The following is a 13,151-nucleotide window of genomic DNA, read 5'->3' as shown; positions in this document are numbered from 1 at the left end:
AGCCACTGAGCCTTAACGGGTCCCAGTCGTGACTAACCTGTCTTTGTTCTATTAAAAAACATGCCGCAGTGATTTGTGATTGTTCTGCCTTAGTTAAGAACGAGGTGTGAGCATTAATAGCATTTGTGCCGTGTGACAGTAATGCGACTCCCTAAAGAAGATTTCAGAGTCAATTATTCCACGCACACACTGTGATAACCTCAGTCAGATGGATTAGATTTTGAGAAGTGCTGAACTCAGAATGCCCAAGTGTCATAATTACACTCAAAGTTTGCAGAAAATAAATAAATAAATAAATAAATAAAAACAGGGATTAGCTTGTGCAGCTTGCAGACAGTGCCCCCTTGCAGACATTTCTGACGTGTTTTCATTACTGAGGAAAGTTGTTTAATGATAATTTGATCTGGAGCCACATTCACAGAGCCTCCTGGGGAAAGGAGCAGAGCCCTCCTAATTGGCCAATCTATAAGTAAATTCTAAAAATACCCCACTTCACGCTTAATTTTGGAAATTAAACCGAAAGGCGTTCACAGCCGCGCTGACAACAAAAGTTTGAGATGCTCAGGAAATGTGGGGAGCTGTTGTGGAGATGAAAGTCATCCTATATTATAAATAGATGCAGCGGCTGCACTGCAGTGTGCTTACATGTCTTGTCATCCTGACATTTGAACATAGTGAAAGTAAGAAAAATGCAGATTCATGTAACTATATAAGGAAACCTTGAGGACGCGTTGGAGCGGAACAAACCTGACAAATCAAGCGGCGCATATGTTTTCCAAATGCTGTCAGATAAATTGGTATCTGGGTGCACCCTTACCTCAGGGTTGTCCATTATTTTCAGGTTACATCAAATTCAATCACTACTGACTTTTTTTTTTTTTTTTTCATTTTGCCGAAAGATGGAACATTTCTTTTATGTCAAAGTTGTTCTGAGGGGTTTTGTAGAGGTGTGCTGGAGAATAAAAGCTCCTTGGCTGCAGGTGTCGGTGAAAAGGAGACAAGTGTAGCCTGAGAAAGCGTGTTGCCGTGTCCCCTTTGGCCAAGCTCGCCTTTGAATGCATCTGGCAGATTAGTTTCAGCCTCGTGTTTTGAGCTTAATGTGTTGCAGCGATGCCGTGCGTTTCACTCCACTGAAAGGAGGAGAAAGACTTTGATTTAATGAGCTGTAAATGTACAAATTTGCAACAGTTACAGCATTATTCTGAACGCTTGCCAGGGGTTTGGTGTTAATATTATCCACCTTGTCTCCTTTTGTCGCACTTGGAAAATTATTTTCAGACGCAGAATTGCTTATATTCATGTTGAATAGCTTACAGTCTTTCTCTCTCTTCCCTTTGTCGGAGCATTGCCGCATATCTCAGCATGTTACCGCCACCTGCAGCTCGGTGGAATAGTGTGACGCCGTTGGTAGGTGAGCATTGCATGTGTGTACACGAGATAAGCAGGGGAGGCAGCAACAAGGAAAAAAAAAAAAAAAAAAAACTAGAGGTCAAAAAGTCCAGAGGGAACCTTTAATATTGCATGAGTGTTCTTCATCTGTCAAGGGTTTGCTTTAACCTTTGGGTCTTAAAGTGAGCTCAACCCAAATCTAAAATCTCAATCACTCTTGTGTCCAGACAGACAGCTTTGGCCCCAGAGAGAATCAGGGATTGATGTGGCTCATTTTGCTCACTTAAACACGACTGTCTCTAAAATATGACTTGTCAGTAAAGTGTAATTCTCGGAGCAGCCCAGTGGCAGTCTGCCAATCCAACACAGAGTCACAGCTGCACGCGTTCATGCTGCAGCGCCTGTCACATCGCTCTTTCTTCAACTTCCTCTCCAAGAAACACCACAGGAGGATGGGGTGTGTCGCCTGTGATCGGGTGTTTAAGCCAAAGCACTTGAATGTTAAATGTAACACGTGTGAACACAGTTTCCCCTCCTGTCCTCTCTCACCCTTTCAGCTTCGACTCAGAGAATGGTCCCTCGCCGGGTCGCAGCCCCATGGATTCGCAGGCGAGTCCCGGGTTGGTGCTGCATCCTTCGTTCCCCCAGAGCCAGCGCAGGGAGTCCTTCCTGTACCGCTCGGACTCAGACTATGACACGTCGCCCAAAACTATGTCACGCAACTCCTCCATCAACAGTGAGGGGTAAGCTAAAAGCCATCACTCTGGATCCGTCAGGCTGCAGACAGAGCTGAAACACGTTGCTTAAACCTGAGGTGTCCGCTCACACACGCTCCACTAACTCCACATCAGTCGCCACAGCAATCCTAATAAATCCTAATAAATCCTCATAACATGAACAATAGTGCTCTGTTTCCTGAGCTTGACCTTTCAGCAAGCTTTAAAAACCTTCCATCCACTAGAGTGCTTCGGGATTATTTCTGTTTAGATCCACAGACGTCTTCGTAAACACCCATCTCACAGATGCAGCCTGCCATATAAACACTAACACAGAGCGCCACAGCTGAATAAACCACTCACCCTCACCTCATGCTACGCTCTTTTTGTTTCTCTCCTGCAGGCACGCCGAAGACATGATCGTCACTCCTTTCGCTCAGGTGGGTTCTCCTTATGCACCCCGTCTGACATGTTTAATTGCTGCAAATGACTAGAAGAGGTGGCTAATTAGTGCAGTGAACCTGTCCCTCCCCCTTCCTCCTCCTCCTCCTCCTCCTCCTCCTCCTTCTTCTCCCTCCCTTCCTCTTTCCTCCTCCCTCCTCCTTCTTTCCCTCCTACGCTGTCCATCCATCCCCCAGGTGTTGGCCAGCCTACGAACTGTAAGAAGCAACTTCACCATCCTCGCCAATGTCACAACACCCACTAACAAGTCAGTATCATGCTGTCAAACACCCCTTCTCTCCCCCCCCCCTCCACCAACACCTACATTTGTCGCAACTGCCTGCTTACTTTGCAGTGTGTGTATGCTAATGTCTCCATCTCCCTGGTCCCGCGGGGAGAATACTTTAGCCATCGTGATTAACCAGTTTATGATTATCAGACCACGCTCAGGGAAAAGATGATATGCATTAATCTGGCACGCTTCCAACGAGCTGACTGAGCGCGGAGAACTCCGTGCCTCAGATGTATGTCCCTGACTCTGCCCAGACGATGGAGACGGTCAATAATACTAAAATAATTCTCCCTTGTAATGCAGCAGACAGAAGGAGACGGTGCTGGCAGGCTTTTAGCTCCACGTCAATGTGATATATAAAGCAATGCACCACGGAATTATCAGCATCTATCATTACACAGCGTTGTACCCTGAGCATGCCTCCCTCACTACACAATTATAAAACCACAAAAGCTACTTGAAGAAAACAGCAGAACTCAGGCTTTGTCTCTGACTATTTTTGGATACTTGAATATTTGAAGTGAGACGAGGGGATTTTTATGCACTCTACATCGCCGTGTGATTCAATATTTAAAGACCTTATAATGTGGACGTACACTCCAGTGTTTTTCTAGCTTTATGGCCATATAAATGAGTAACATGAATGCAAATATTTATATCCCCTGTGTGAGCCAAGCTTATTGTTGCCTCACGCTGTAATGTTGAATGTGTGTTGAGCCCCAGCAGGGGGCAGCAGAGCGCAGCTCTCCCTTTGATGTAATGATGTGTTCGTCCACAGGAGGTCACCAGTGACAAGCCAACCCACTGTTCCCCAAGCTACACTCTCTGGTATGTTGTCAGCTAATTAAAACTCTTAGGCCAAAGACTTTCCTTTAAGGACACACTAAGACTCCCACACTCCCCATATGCATCATCATTAATGAAAATGGCTGTGGAGCATCCAACAGCCTTGTGTGGCTATTACTGAGGAATAGTTTTATTTACTGCACTAAATACATTTTATAAGACAGGGTGAATCTTAAATAACGACACTGATTAAACTATGATAGCTTTATGGATTGTAAAAAGGCAGATACGGAGTTTTATAGAAGCTCATACAAAGAGTACATGCATGAAGAGCGTTATTCTCACTAAACCTGACAGAAAGTCTTTTGACTTAATTGTCATTCTAAAAGGACACTAGATGCCTTTAGATGCTTCACATTTTGATAAATGCTTGTAACTAGTTATCCAAGCTAGCGCAGGTTTGTTTTCCACTTTTTGTGCTCTTCACCTACTGCTGGTTTACATATCATCTGCGTGTGTGTCCTTGCCAGAGGAGACATACCAGCAGATGGCTCGGGAGACTCTGGAGGAGCTGGACTGGTGTCTGGACCAGCTGGAGACCATTCAGACCCACCGCTCAGTCAGCGAGATGGCCTCAAACAAGGTGTGCACCTGTTAACACACACACACACACGTTCACTGTCCATCTGAATGGCGTGAAGCAACATCTTGGTGAACAACACGTCGTATTAAAAAAAAAGGTCACAAGGGGACATTGTGAGCACTGGTTAGAGCTGGGCTGTAGCTCTGTCTAAATGCACACAGATAATCACCGTGTTTTCTGATGTCCTGCTTAAACGTTTTACTTTTCACATATAACTGTCACAACACATCACGCGAGTGACATGGAATATCTGGTACTAGTGCTTAAGCGTTTGCTGTTGTGGCTGCAAGACTTGTGGACAGGTTGTATTGGATTACGGATAAGCATTTTGCTTTAGTACAGCTGCATGTATGTGTGCTCATGCAGGCTTCTCATAGATTCAAGGATGCAAGCATTTGTATTTGTGGGGGCACCGGGACACAGAGAGAGAGAGAGAGAGAGAGAGAGAGAGAGAGAGAAAGAAAGGAGGATGTGATGGTCTGTGGGTGGGGAGGACATGAGAGGGAGGGGGACGGGTCCTGATGCTGATGTCTCTGCTGTAACCTTGGTTGCTATCGAACAGCAGCAGGGTCTGCCCTTCCCTTTTAGTCATTGGCTTACCACTCTGACCACAAGCCATGTGGTTCAGGCAGCAACCAATGGAACAGAGGCAATGCTCCTTTAATAGTGTTCTGTCTTAAAGAGACAGCACTGAGCATCTTGTTTGCTTATTCCAGAAATTCTCCTCATGCTGTGCTTCACCATCTAAATATCAGGGTGCTTTGTGTTTAGAATCAGTCTGGCTTATAATAAAACGACTGAGGGAGACATAACAGGGCATTTTTGTATGTGTACTTTCATATGTGTGTGTGCACACACAATGTGCAGAAGAAAGAAGTCTCCTGGGGCAAACAGAGTCTCTGTGAATATGCTGCAGCCTTTTAGCGGCGGTAGCTAAGCTACAGAAATCCTCCACACCGTGCCAACATGGAGGTGCACACATGAATATTCCCACTCAGTCTCTCACTCTTACTCACACCCTCACTCACACACATATTTTCGACAGACGTACATGCTGTCTTGTCGCACATGCGCACTCAGTCTCTGGAAAGAGGCAAGCACAGACACACACCCATGCACGCGCCTGCAGCCACACTGCCTGATTAGCTTGCGAGAGCTGTCTACAGCATCCAGGGAAATGGCGCAAGAGGCAGAGGAGTGGAGGAGGAACGGCAGCCTAAAGCAGCAGGATTAGACCTCTGGCATTTTTGGCCAGCTGAGCCATGGATTGACTTGGAGCAGAAGACCGGGCTACGGAGCATTCAGGAGGCAGCCTGACTGCCTGTGCACTGACTGTGTTGTGGTGTGAGACGGCACAGACGGGCTGATGCACCGGTAGGACTGGGCCGGGCCTCTGGATCCGTACCGTGGGGGAGGGGCAGTCGACGCAAGGAAAGGAAGCCTGTTTTTCTAGACCACATCTCTGGTGTGATTCTCCTGCCTGACCGTCTGATACAGGCCTGCCTGCATCCCTCTCTGTCTCGCTCTCTCTCTCTCCCTCTCTCATTCTCTCCATCCTTGTTTTTCTCTATTATCATCTGTCACCCCTTCTCCCTTTCCCGATGTTCCTGTTGTCATCCAAGCTCCCCTTACCTCCCTCATTCGATACTACAGTCATCTTTCTCTCCTGCCGCCACCATTTCTCCATTTCTCTCACCTCCACCATCTAAATTTTTTGTCACTGTTAATCAAGCAGCTCAGCTCTCGCGACATCATTTTTTCGTTTACATCTCCCACTCACCTACTCCATTGGCTCCTCTCTGTGCCCTTCAGACGGTCTCCCGCTCCCTCTCCCTTTCCCTCCATCTTCACTCGATCAGCTCCCATCCACCTTTACCCTGCAGTGACTGTGGATTTGGGTCGGCTCAGCAAATGGGATGAGATGTAGTCTCCACAGCAGCCGGATCCAGGGGGCTCCTGGTCTGCCCATCAGGGGGACCCTCATCTACTGATCATACTGAGGCTGGAGCCTGACTCAGGACTGACTGGGTGGCCTGCTTTGGGGGTACTGCATGTAGGCAAGGACAATCTGCACCAGCAGCCCCTACCCTCACCCCTTCCCCCGTTCCTTCGCCCCTTCTTGGGGCAGCCGTCACTCTGGAGTGTCCCGGCTTGACTGGTTGTGGCCTCTCCCCACACACCCTGACGACGCCCTCATGCCACTGGGGCACCCACAGTGCCCCCACCCCGCTTCACTACCGCACCTCCTGCCTGTGCCATCGGCCCAAACCCCCCGTCACCCTCAACATGGGTGTGGTGGAAGCCATTGACCCAGCGCCGTCCACCTGCCCCTCGCCTGTACCAGGGGGCTACAGGCTGCCCCGCTCCTCCAGCTACAGCCCCCTGCAGGGGAGGGCAGGGGCAGAGCTGGACCTTGGTGCGGCTGCTGGAGGAGTTCTGGAGGGGGGTGGGACGGCAGCAGAGCGCCGGACGCCCTTAGTGGACCTGTTCTGTGAGACCTGCTCCAGGCCCTGGCTCATCGGTTGGTGGGACCAGGTAGGGCTCGGACAGTTTGCAGAGAGCAAACAAGGCCTGGCAGTGGCCATCTTGGACAGATTCTGTGGACTCTTCAAGTGTTACTGCTCCATCTATGCATGCACTAACAACTCATCTAGTTGCAAACTTCATACTTGTTTGTCTTCTTTTAATTCACAGTAGTTGTCTTAGTTTGTGAATGTTATGTGCTTGTGGGGGAGAATCTTAAAAGGTGCAACATGTGATTCCATATATCCTGAATTTATGTTGTGAAAGAAGGTTTTGTGGATATTTGGCTTTGTGAGAAGTTGTTAGGCAGAACAATGGTGTTTCTGTACTTAACTTTTACATGAATCCACTCAGAAGAAACAGTTCTAAAGGAACAGATATGATTAACTCTGCTCAGAGTATCTAGCTTGCAGCTGCAGTGTAAACAAACAGACAATATCTGTCTCATTCCTCATCCTTTTATACCTGGTCTACATTTCTGTCCTTTGAGAATACACTGAGCTGCTGAAAATCTAGAGCCTTGGGGACTTTGTGAAGTAGTGCAGCCGTCTTTACTGCAGGTATGTTGCAGTGTCACATAATGTCCGTTTGCTTCCTCCACACCTGCGTCCCACATCCCTCTGTTCCTCTCTCCTACTACCCTGAGGCTGGCCTCAATACAGACGTAAGGAAGTCAAGCGTATTGTCGGCAAAGGACAAGTTTATAGTCTCAGGGCTGACTGACTATTCTACATTTGGTTTTATTGCGCCATTCAACATTCTACAAACGTAACTTTTGTTTCACATCTTTGAATTGCATTTGATTGCGGTCACGTTGTTACCATAACAAATAGTTGCTTTTGTCAATGATTTACTTGCCATGTGTCCATCTCAATCATACTGTCCAGGTTATAGGTCACAGCACTGAAACATCTTTCACGTGTGCATTTGGATTTGTGCGTTATTCGTGATTATTGAAAGTTAGAGAAGATATATATAGCCTTTGGGTCCCTTGCAAATGTACAGTAGGTGCGTAAGTGTGTGTCCGCAGTCATGTCTGTACAGTGTTTGCATGTTTGCTTCATTAGTCAGTGTCAGAGGAATAGTGTTGTTTGTCCTGGCACTCGGACTGGCACTGTAGAAGTGTTGGTTGGCAGCTATGACTCAGCGTTACAGCAGTAGGGAAGGAAAGAACGGGAGAGACGGAGACAGAGCAAGGAGGAGGTTTGGACTGAACCTGCCGTCTAAGTGTGCCACTGGGCTTGACTAGCTTTCCTGGCTGCTGATGACGGATTCTGCCTGACTCCTTCTATGGTTTGCTGTGAGCGTACCCATTTGCGTGGCCTGTCATGTAACAGGCACCACACTGAATAGGGTGCCTGGGAAACAGAGAGATAATTGTGAGAAAGCTGGTGGTAACGCAGTGAGTGTGTGAAATGGCAGAAAGGCAAAGTGAACCCTGTGACAGAGGAAGATTTGGGGACTCGAGGGCAGTAATGGAGAGTGTTGTTTACCTCAAGAGGGTGGGAGGCGCAGATATAAGCAACGGTGAAATGTAGAGAGGAAGACAGCAGAGGAGGGGAGGGTTGACCTTGGTAAAGGTCAGAGACACCTGCCTACTCCCTCAGATTGTCACATAAGCAGCCACCGCTCTCACATCAAGCTGAAGGACTGACTGTGAGGAGGCAGTTGCCACGGCAACTGCTCTGGTTGCCATGGAGATTGTTATGTGTGAAAGATCAGTCAGTAGGACACAGACTGAGGGGTCTGTCCGAATCGCATTGTGCCTTCACTTGACTTGTCTGACAGGGAACTATTAAGCCTTGCGACATCAGGCTCATCGACAGAAATAAAACATTACATAAAAGCCGAGAGAACATTCAAGAACGGTGTTTTCTGTCTGGGCGGTTAATAAAATCACATTTGTGTCCGCGCTGCGAGGACCCGCAGACTAGTAGTTCATGACTGACACTGTAGCTGTATAGAGAACAATAAATACCATATTACTGCGGCATATCACCAGGAATCCAAGTACAATCCAGTGCGAGTTGGGGCATTGAACAGTCTGTTCTCATATGAGAAAAGGAGGAGGCATGATTCATAATTGATTTTCTCACCCTTTAGTAAATATGGGTGATAATTTATTTTCTCATATTTGAATCATAGGAATGTTTTGTTGTTTTGTATCAGCGCAAGCACTGTACACGTTAATAATCCTGGAGGTTAACCAATCTGCATGTCTCTGTGTCTCTTTGTATTTTTGGAAATATTAGTAACCACTTATGCGTTGTAACTTATATTCATGCCACTCACTTCTGTCTCTGTCTGCTCTCCCCCTCAGTTCAAGAGGATGTTGAACAGGGAGCTGTCCCATTTGTCAGAGATGAGTCGCTCAGGGAACCAAGTGTCAGAATACATCTCCACTACCTTTCTAGGTAAACCAAGCCTGCCGTCCATGTGTTTTCAACCTCCTTTGACCCTAGGTCAAGCACCAAGTCCTGTGAGTCCCTATCCTGGCTGACCTTTCACATTTGATCCATCCAGATAAGCAGAATGAGGTGGAGATCCCATCCCCGACCTTGAGGGAGCGGGAGAAGCCCATGTGTCACATCAGCGGTGTGAAGAAGCTCACGCACAGTTCCAGCCTTTCAAACTCTACCATGCCTCGCTTCGGTGTGAAGACTGAACATGAGGATGCATTAGCCAGGGTAAATTGATGGAAATGCAGCACACTCAGCAGATAACAATAACGAATGATTCGAAAATAAACAGTAGGAGAGTATGTTGAATGCATTTGTAGCTTTTTATGCACCTGAAACACTATATAACATAATGTCACTAGGATTTTATTTCTAGATAAGAGCAGAATTTGTTGCATTAATGGAAAACCAATAATTTCACAGGCAAGACATACCATTCACTACTTAACTTGAAGCCTTAAGACTAGCTGAATGCTGTATGTTTCATGGCCTTGCACTTTCACACTCAATGATCTAATCTAAAGAACATACAGTTATTGCCGGGGTTGATGTTAAAATGGGGGAAAAGGTTGCACCGATGTGCTGTAATGTTTTCTGTTGTACCTTCAGGAGCTGAATGACTTGAACAAGTGGGGCCTTAATATCTTTCGTGTGGCGGAGTTCTCTAATAATCGACCCCTTAGCTGCATAATGTTTGCCATCTTCCAGGTGAGGAGAGGCCGCGCTTAAACAATGAATTTCACAGCAGCCCGTAGCATACTGTGTAGCATGGTGACCGTGAACCCTTGTGAACTTTCCTTGCTGCAGGAAAGAGATCTGCTAAAGACCTTTCGGATCCCTGTGGATACGTTTGTCACCTATGTGATGACCCTGGAGGACCACTACCATGCCAATGTGGCCTACCACAACAGCCTCCACGCTGCAGATGTCACTCAGTCTACTCATGTACTGCTATCCACTCCGGCTCTAGATGTGAGTATATTTATTTCCTAATGTTAAAGACACAGTATTACTACAAATACCAAATACACAGCTGGTTTGGTTACTTTGAAGAGGAGATGCTTACAGTGGTTGAGGTATTACCGACAGTAGAGGGTAGTTATCATGCCCCCAGTTAGTTTGGAAAATCAGACGAATGGCAGCACAGAGATAGAGCAATGAACTGCTGTGGACGAGGTCAGCGGAAAAAACATATTTAAGCCACCTAGAACAAGGCCCAACTACAAAAGGTGACATGGAGCTGATGCTGTTATCTCACTCTCTTCAAACACAGTCATTTTACTGCATGGACCACAGGAGTCAACAGAATATGTTGTCAATGAAGATGATATGTGTGTAATAGTGATATAGGAGAATATAGAATATATGGAAGTGATATAATAGAGTCAGTTACCGGCCAGAAACATCCACCTCAGGGCAAGGTAAAGCAGTGATACTATTCCAAATATAGTACACACTTGAACTAATATAGACTGTCGAGGTGGACCTTGTTTTGAATGGCTAAATATTATGCGGCTGACCTGGTTCACTGCAAATTGCTCGGCCTCTGTACTTCTTTCTGCCTCTTCAAAATGGGGTACAGTGTGTGGATAAGTCCCTCATACAACCCGACCTGAAATGAACCATGATAGAAAAAGTACAGAGACCTCTTAAATGATTTGTCCGCTGTTTTGTTTTCTCTCTGACAGGCTGTATTCACAGATCTAGAGATACTAGCTGCGTTATTTGCTGCTGCCATCCACGATGTGGACCATCCAGGAGTGTCCAACCAATTCCTCATAAACACCAGTGAGTCAAAATAGGATTAACAGACGCACAGACACCAAACTTACACCAAAATAGGATGTAAAAACAACATTATCTTTTTAGCTGATAAGTCAGACTGAATGTGGTTGAAGTCTCTCTAAAGGCTGCTGGCTTCAGGATGGGCATAAGCCAGATATCTAGAAAATCCGCTACAAGATTTGGATGTGGACACTTTTCTGCGTCAGCTATTTTAATAGTACCAGACATTTCATTGCTGTCTAATACATTGTGGTGTGTGTAATATTGTGTTTGTCGTTGGAGCTACAGCTATCCTCAGTACTCTAGTGAATCTATCTGGTTAGTCTGTAAATTCTGTCTGTGCAGTTATTCTCATAGAAGACGTCTGCCCCTAAAGAATTACATGCACACTGCTCATTTTGAAGCAATGCCACCACAGTCTGGAGAAAGTGTGGGAGCACAGGGAAGCCGCATTTATTATTGTACGTGTTTGTGATTCATCTTTCTCGTATGGCGCTTCCCTCAGACTCAGAGTTAGCCCTGATGTATAATGACGAGTCTGTGCTGGAGAACCACCACCTGGCTGTAGGTTTTAAGCTGCTTCACGAGGACAACTGTGACATCTTCCAGAACCTCAGCAAGAGGCAAAGACAGAGCCTGAGGAAACTCGTTATTGATATGGTGAGTCTTCACTCCTACGCTCTCCTTCGTGTCCTATGGCTCATTCTGTTTTCACCCCTCTAATGTATTTGTATCAATTTTGTTGCTAGGTTTTGGCTACAGATATGTCTAAACACATGAGTTTGCTGGCAGACCTCAAGACTATGGTAGAAACCAAGAAGGTGACGAGTTCTGGAGTACTGCTGCTTGACCACTATACTGATCGGATACAGGTGAGACATAATCTTTAAGCTACAAATAACTTCCAACGACGGTTTCTTAGCAGATGTTCTCCTGAGGGCTTATGCAGTTCGTCCGATAAAAACAAAAAATGCTGAGTGGAAAAGTTGAGTAGAGTTGGAGTAACACGGAACAGTGGTCAAGAGAGGGAGATGAGTAAAACATCTTCTGGGGAACCAGCATCCTCTATAGCTCTCCAGGGCTGTCAGAGAGATTTTGTAAGGACGTTTTAGTAGATTGGAGATCACAACTACTGCAACCAGTCGGATCAAACATCCTAATAAAGATTGAAGAGCTTTATTTTGAGAATTGAGACAAAGATTTTGTGTGATTGTGGAAGATGAAGAGCCGTAGCATTGTAGTTTTGGTGATTTTGTGAAGTGGTGCACTTCGACAGAAATGTGTTTTTACTTCATGTGTGTTCCACCAGTGTATAAACAGAGGTATATACATATTTATATAGGTATGCAGTTTGAATCCTATCTAATGATAATTATATGATTCAAGAGTTTTAGTTCTTCTTGCTCACAGCGGAAACTAAGTGACTCGATAGTCTTTGGTGGGTTTAAATTACAATTAAGAAGTCAGTGATCTAGTTAATAGTGCCGGTGGTTTCTGCATTAAAGTATACATTTTTAGCAGCTTGTCATAGGGTGTAAATATACAGATGCTAAGCCAGAGTGAATGAATTAATGAGTAGTGGAGGATGCTTTTTGAGCTAAGCTTGACAGAAACGTTCTTGACAGGATAGGTGTCAAAATCAAGAGGGAAAGAGTAAATATTCAGATTTGGGTTACGTGAGAAAGAAGAGGACTGAATTTTGGAGATGTAGTATTAACTGACAGAGACAGGGATACAGTAAATGTGAAAGAGGACATCAGAAAGCTGCGTATGTGCCAGGTTAATGCAAACCTTCCACACACATATCTGAATTCAGGGTAGAGCTCAGTGTTCCTAGCTTTGCACGTTCATAACACAGTGTGTGACATGTGGCTTTGTGCAGGTGTTGAGGAACATGGTGCACTGTGCTGACCTGAGCAATCCCACAAAGCCCCTGGCCGTGTATCGACAATGGACGGAGAGAATCATGGAGGAGTTCTTCAGGCAGGGAGACAAGGAGCGGGAGCGAGGGATGGAGATCAGTCCCATGTGTGATAAACACACTGCATCTGTGGAAAAGAGTCAGGTAAATGTTGGGCCGCGAAATAGGCACACGTATGGATCTGTTTCTGTACGCA

At 45.9% G+C, this 13,151-nt stretch overlaps 1 protein-coding gene across 2 annotated transcripts in view; it reads left to right on the top strand.

The window, feature by feature from the left end:
- pde4a (phosphodiesterase 4A, cAMP-specific) overlaps window positions 1-13,151 on the top strand; it is a 37,772-nt gene that overhangs the window by 20,194 nt on the left and 4,427 nt on the right. For both annotated transcript variants that reach the window (XM_084571053.1, XM_084571054.1), the window contains exons 2-14: window positions 1,947-2,132; window positions 2,509-2,545; window positions 2,744-2,814; window positions 3,617-3,666; window positions 4,155-4,267; window positions 9,111-9,204; window positions 9,314-9,477; window positions 9,859-9,957; window positions 10,057-10,221; window positions 10,938-11,037; window positions 11,540-11,694; window positions 11,784-11,906; window positions 12,917-13,099. In XM_084571053.1, coding sequence (XP_084427179.1) covers window positions 1,947-2,132; window positions 2,509-2,545; window positions 2,744-2,814; window positions 3,617-3,666; window positions 4,155-4,267; window positions 9,111-9,204; window positions 9,314-9,477; window positions 9,859-9,957; window positions 10,057-10,221; window positions 10,938-11,037; window positions 11,540-11,694; window positions 11,784-11,906; window positions 12,917-13,099 — 1,540 coding nt within the window. The remainder of the gene's footprint in view (window positions 1-1,946; window positions 2,133-2,508; window positions 2,546-2,743; window positions 2,815-3,616; window positions 3,667-4,154; window positions 4,268-9,110; window positions 9,205-9,313; window positions 9,478-9,858; window positions 9,958-10,056; window positions 10,222-10,937; window positions 11,038-11,539; window positions 11,695-11,783; window positions 11,907-12,916; window positions 13,100-13,151) is intronic.

Source organism: Chelon labrosus (genome assembly GCF_963514085.1).
Source record: "Chelon labrosus genome assembly, chromosome: 21".
NCBI lineage: Eukaryota > Metazoa > Chordata > Actinopteri > Mugiliformes > Mugilidae > Chelon > Chelon labrosus.
Note: the sequence above shows the minus strand (reverse complement) of the source record. Positions and strands in the feature narration are given on the sequence as shown.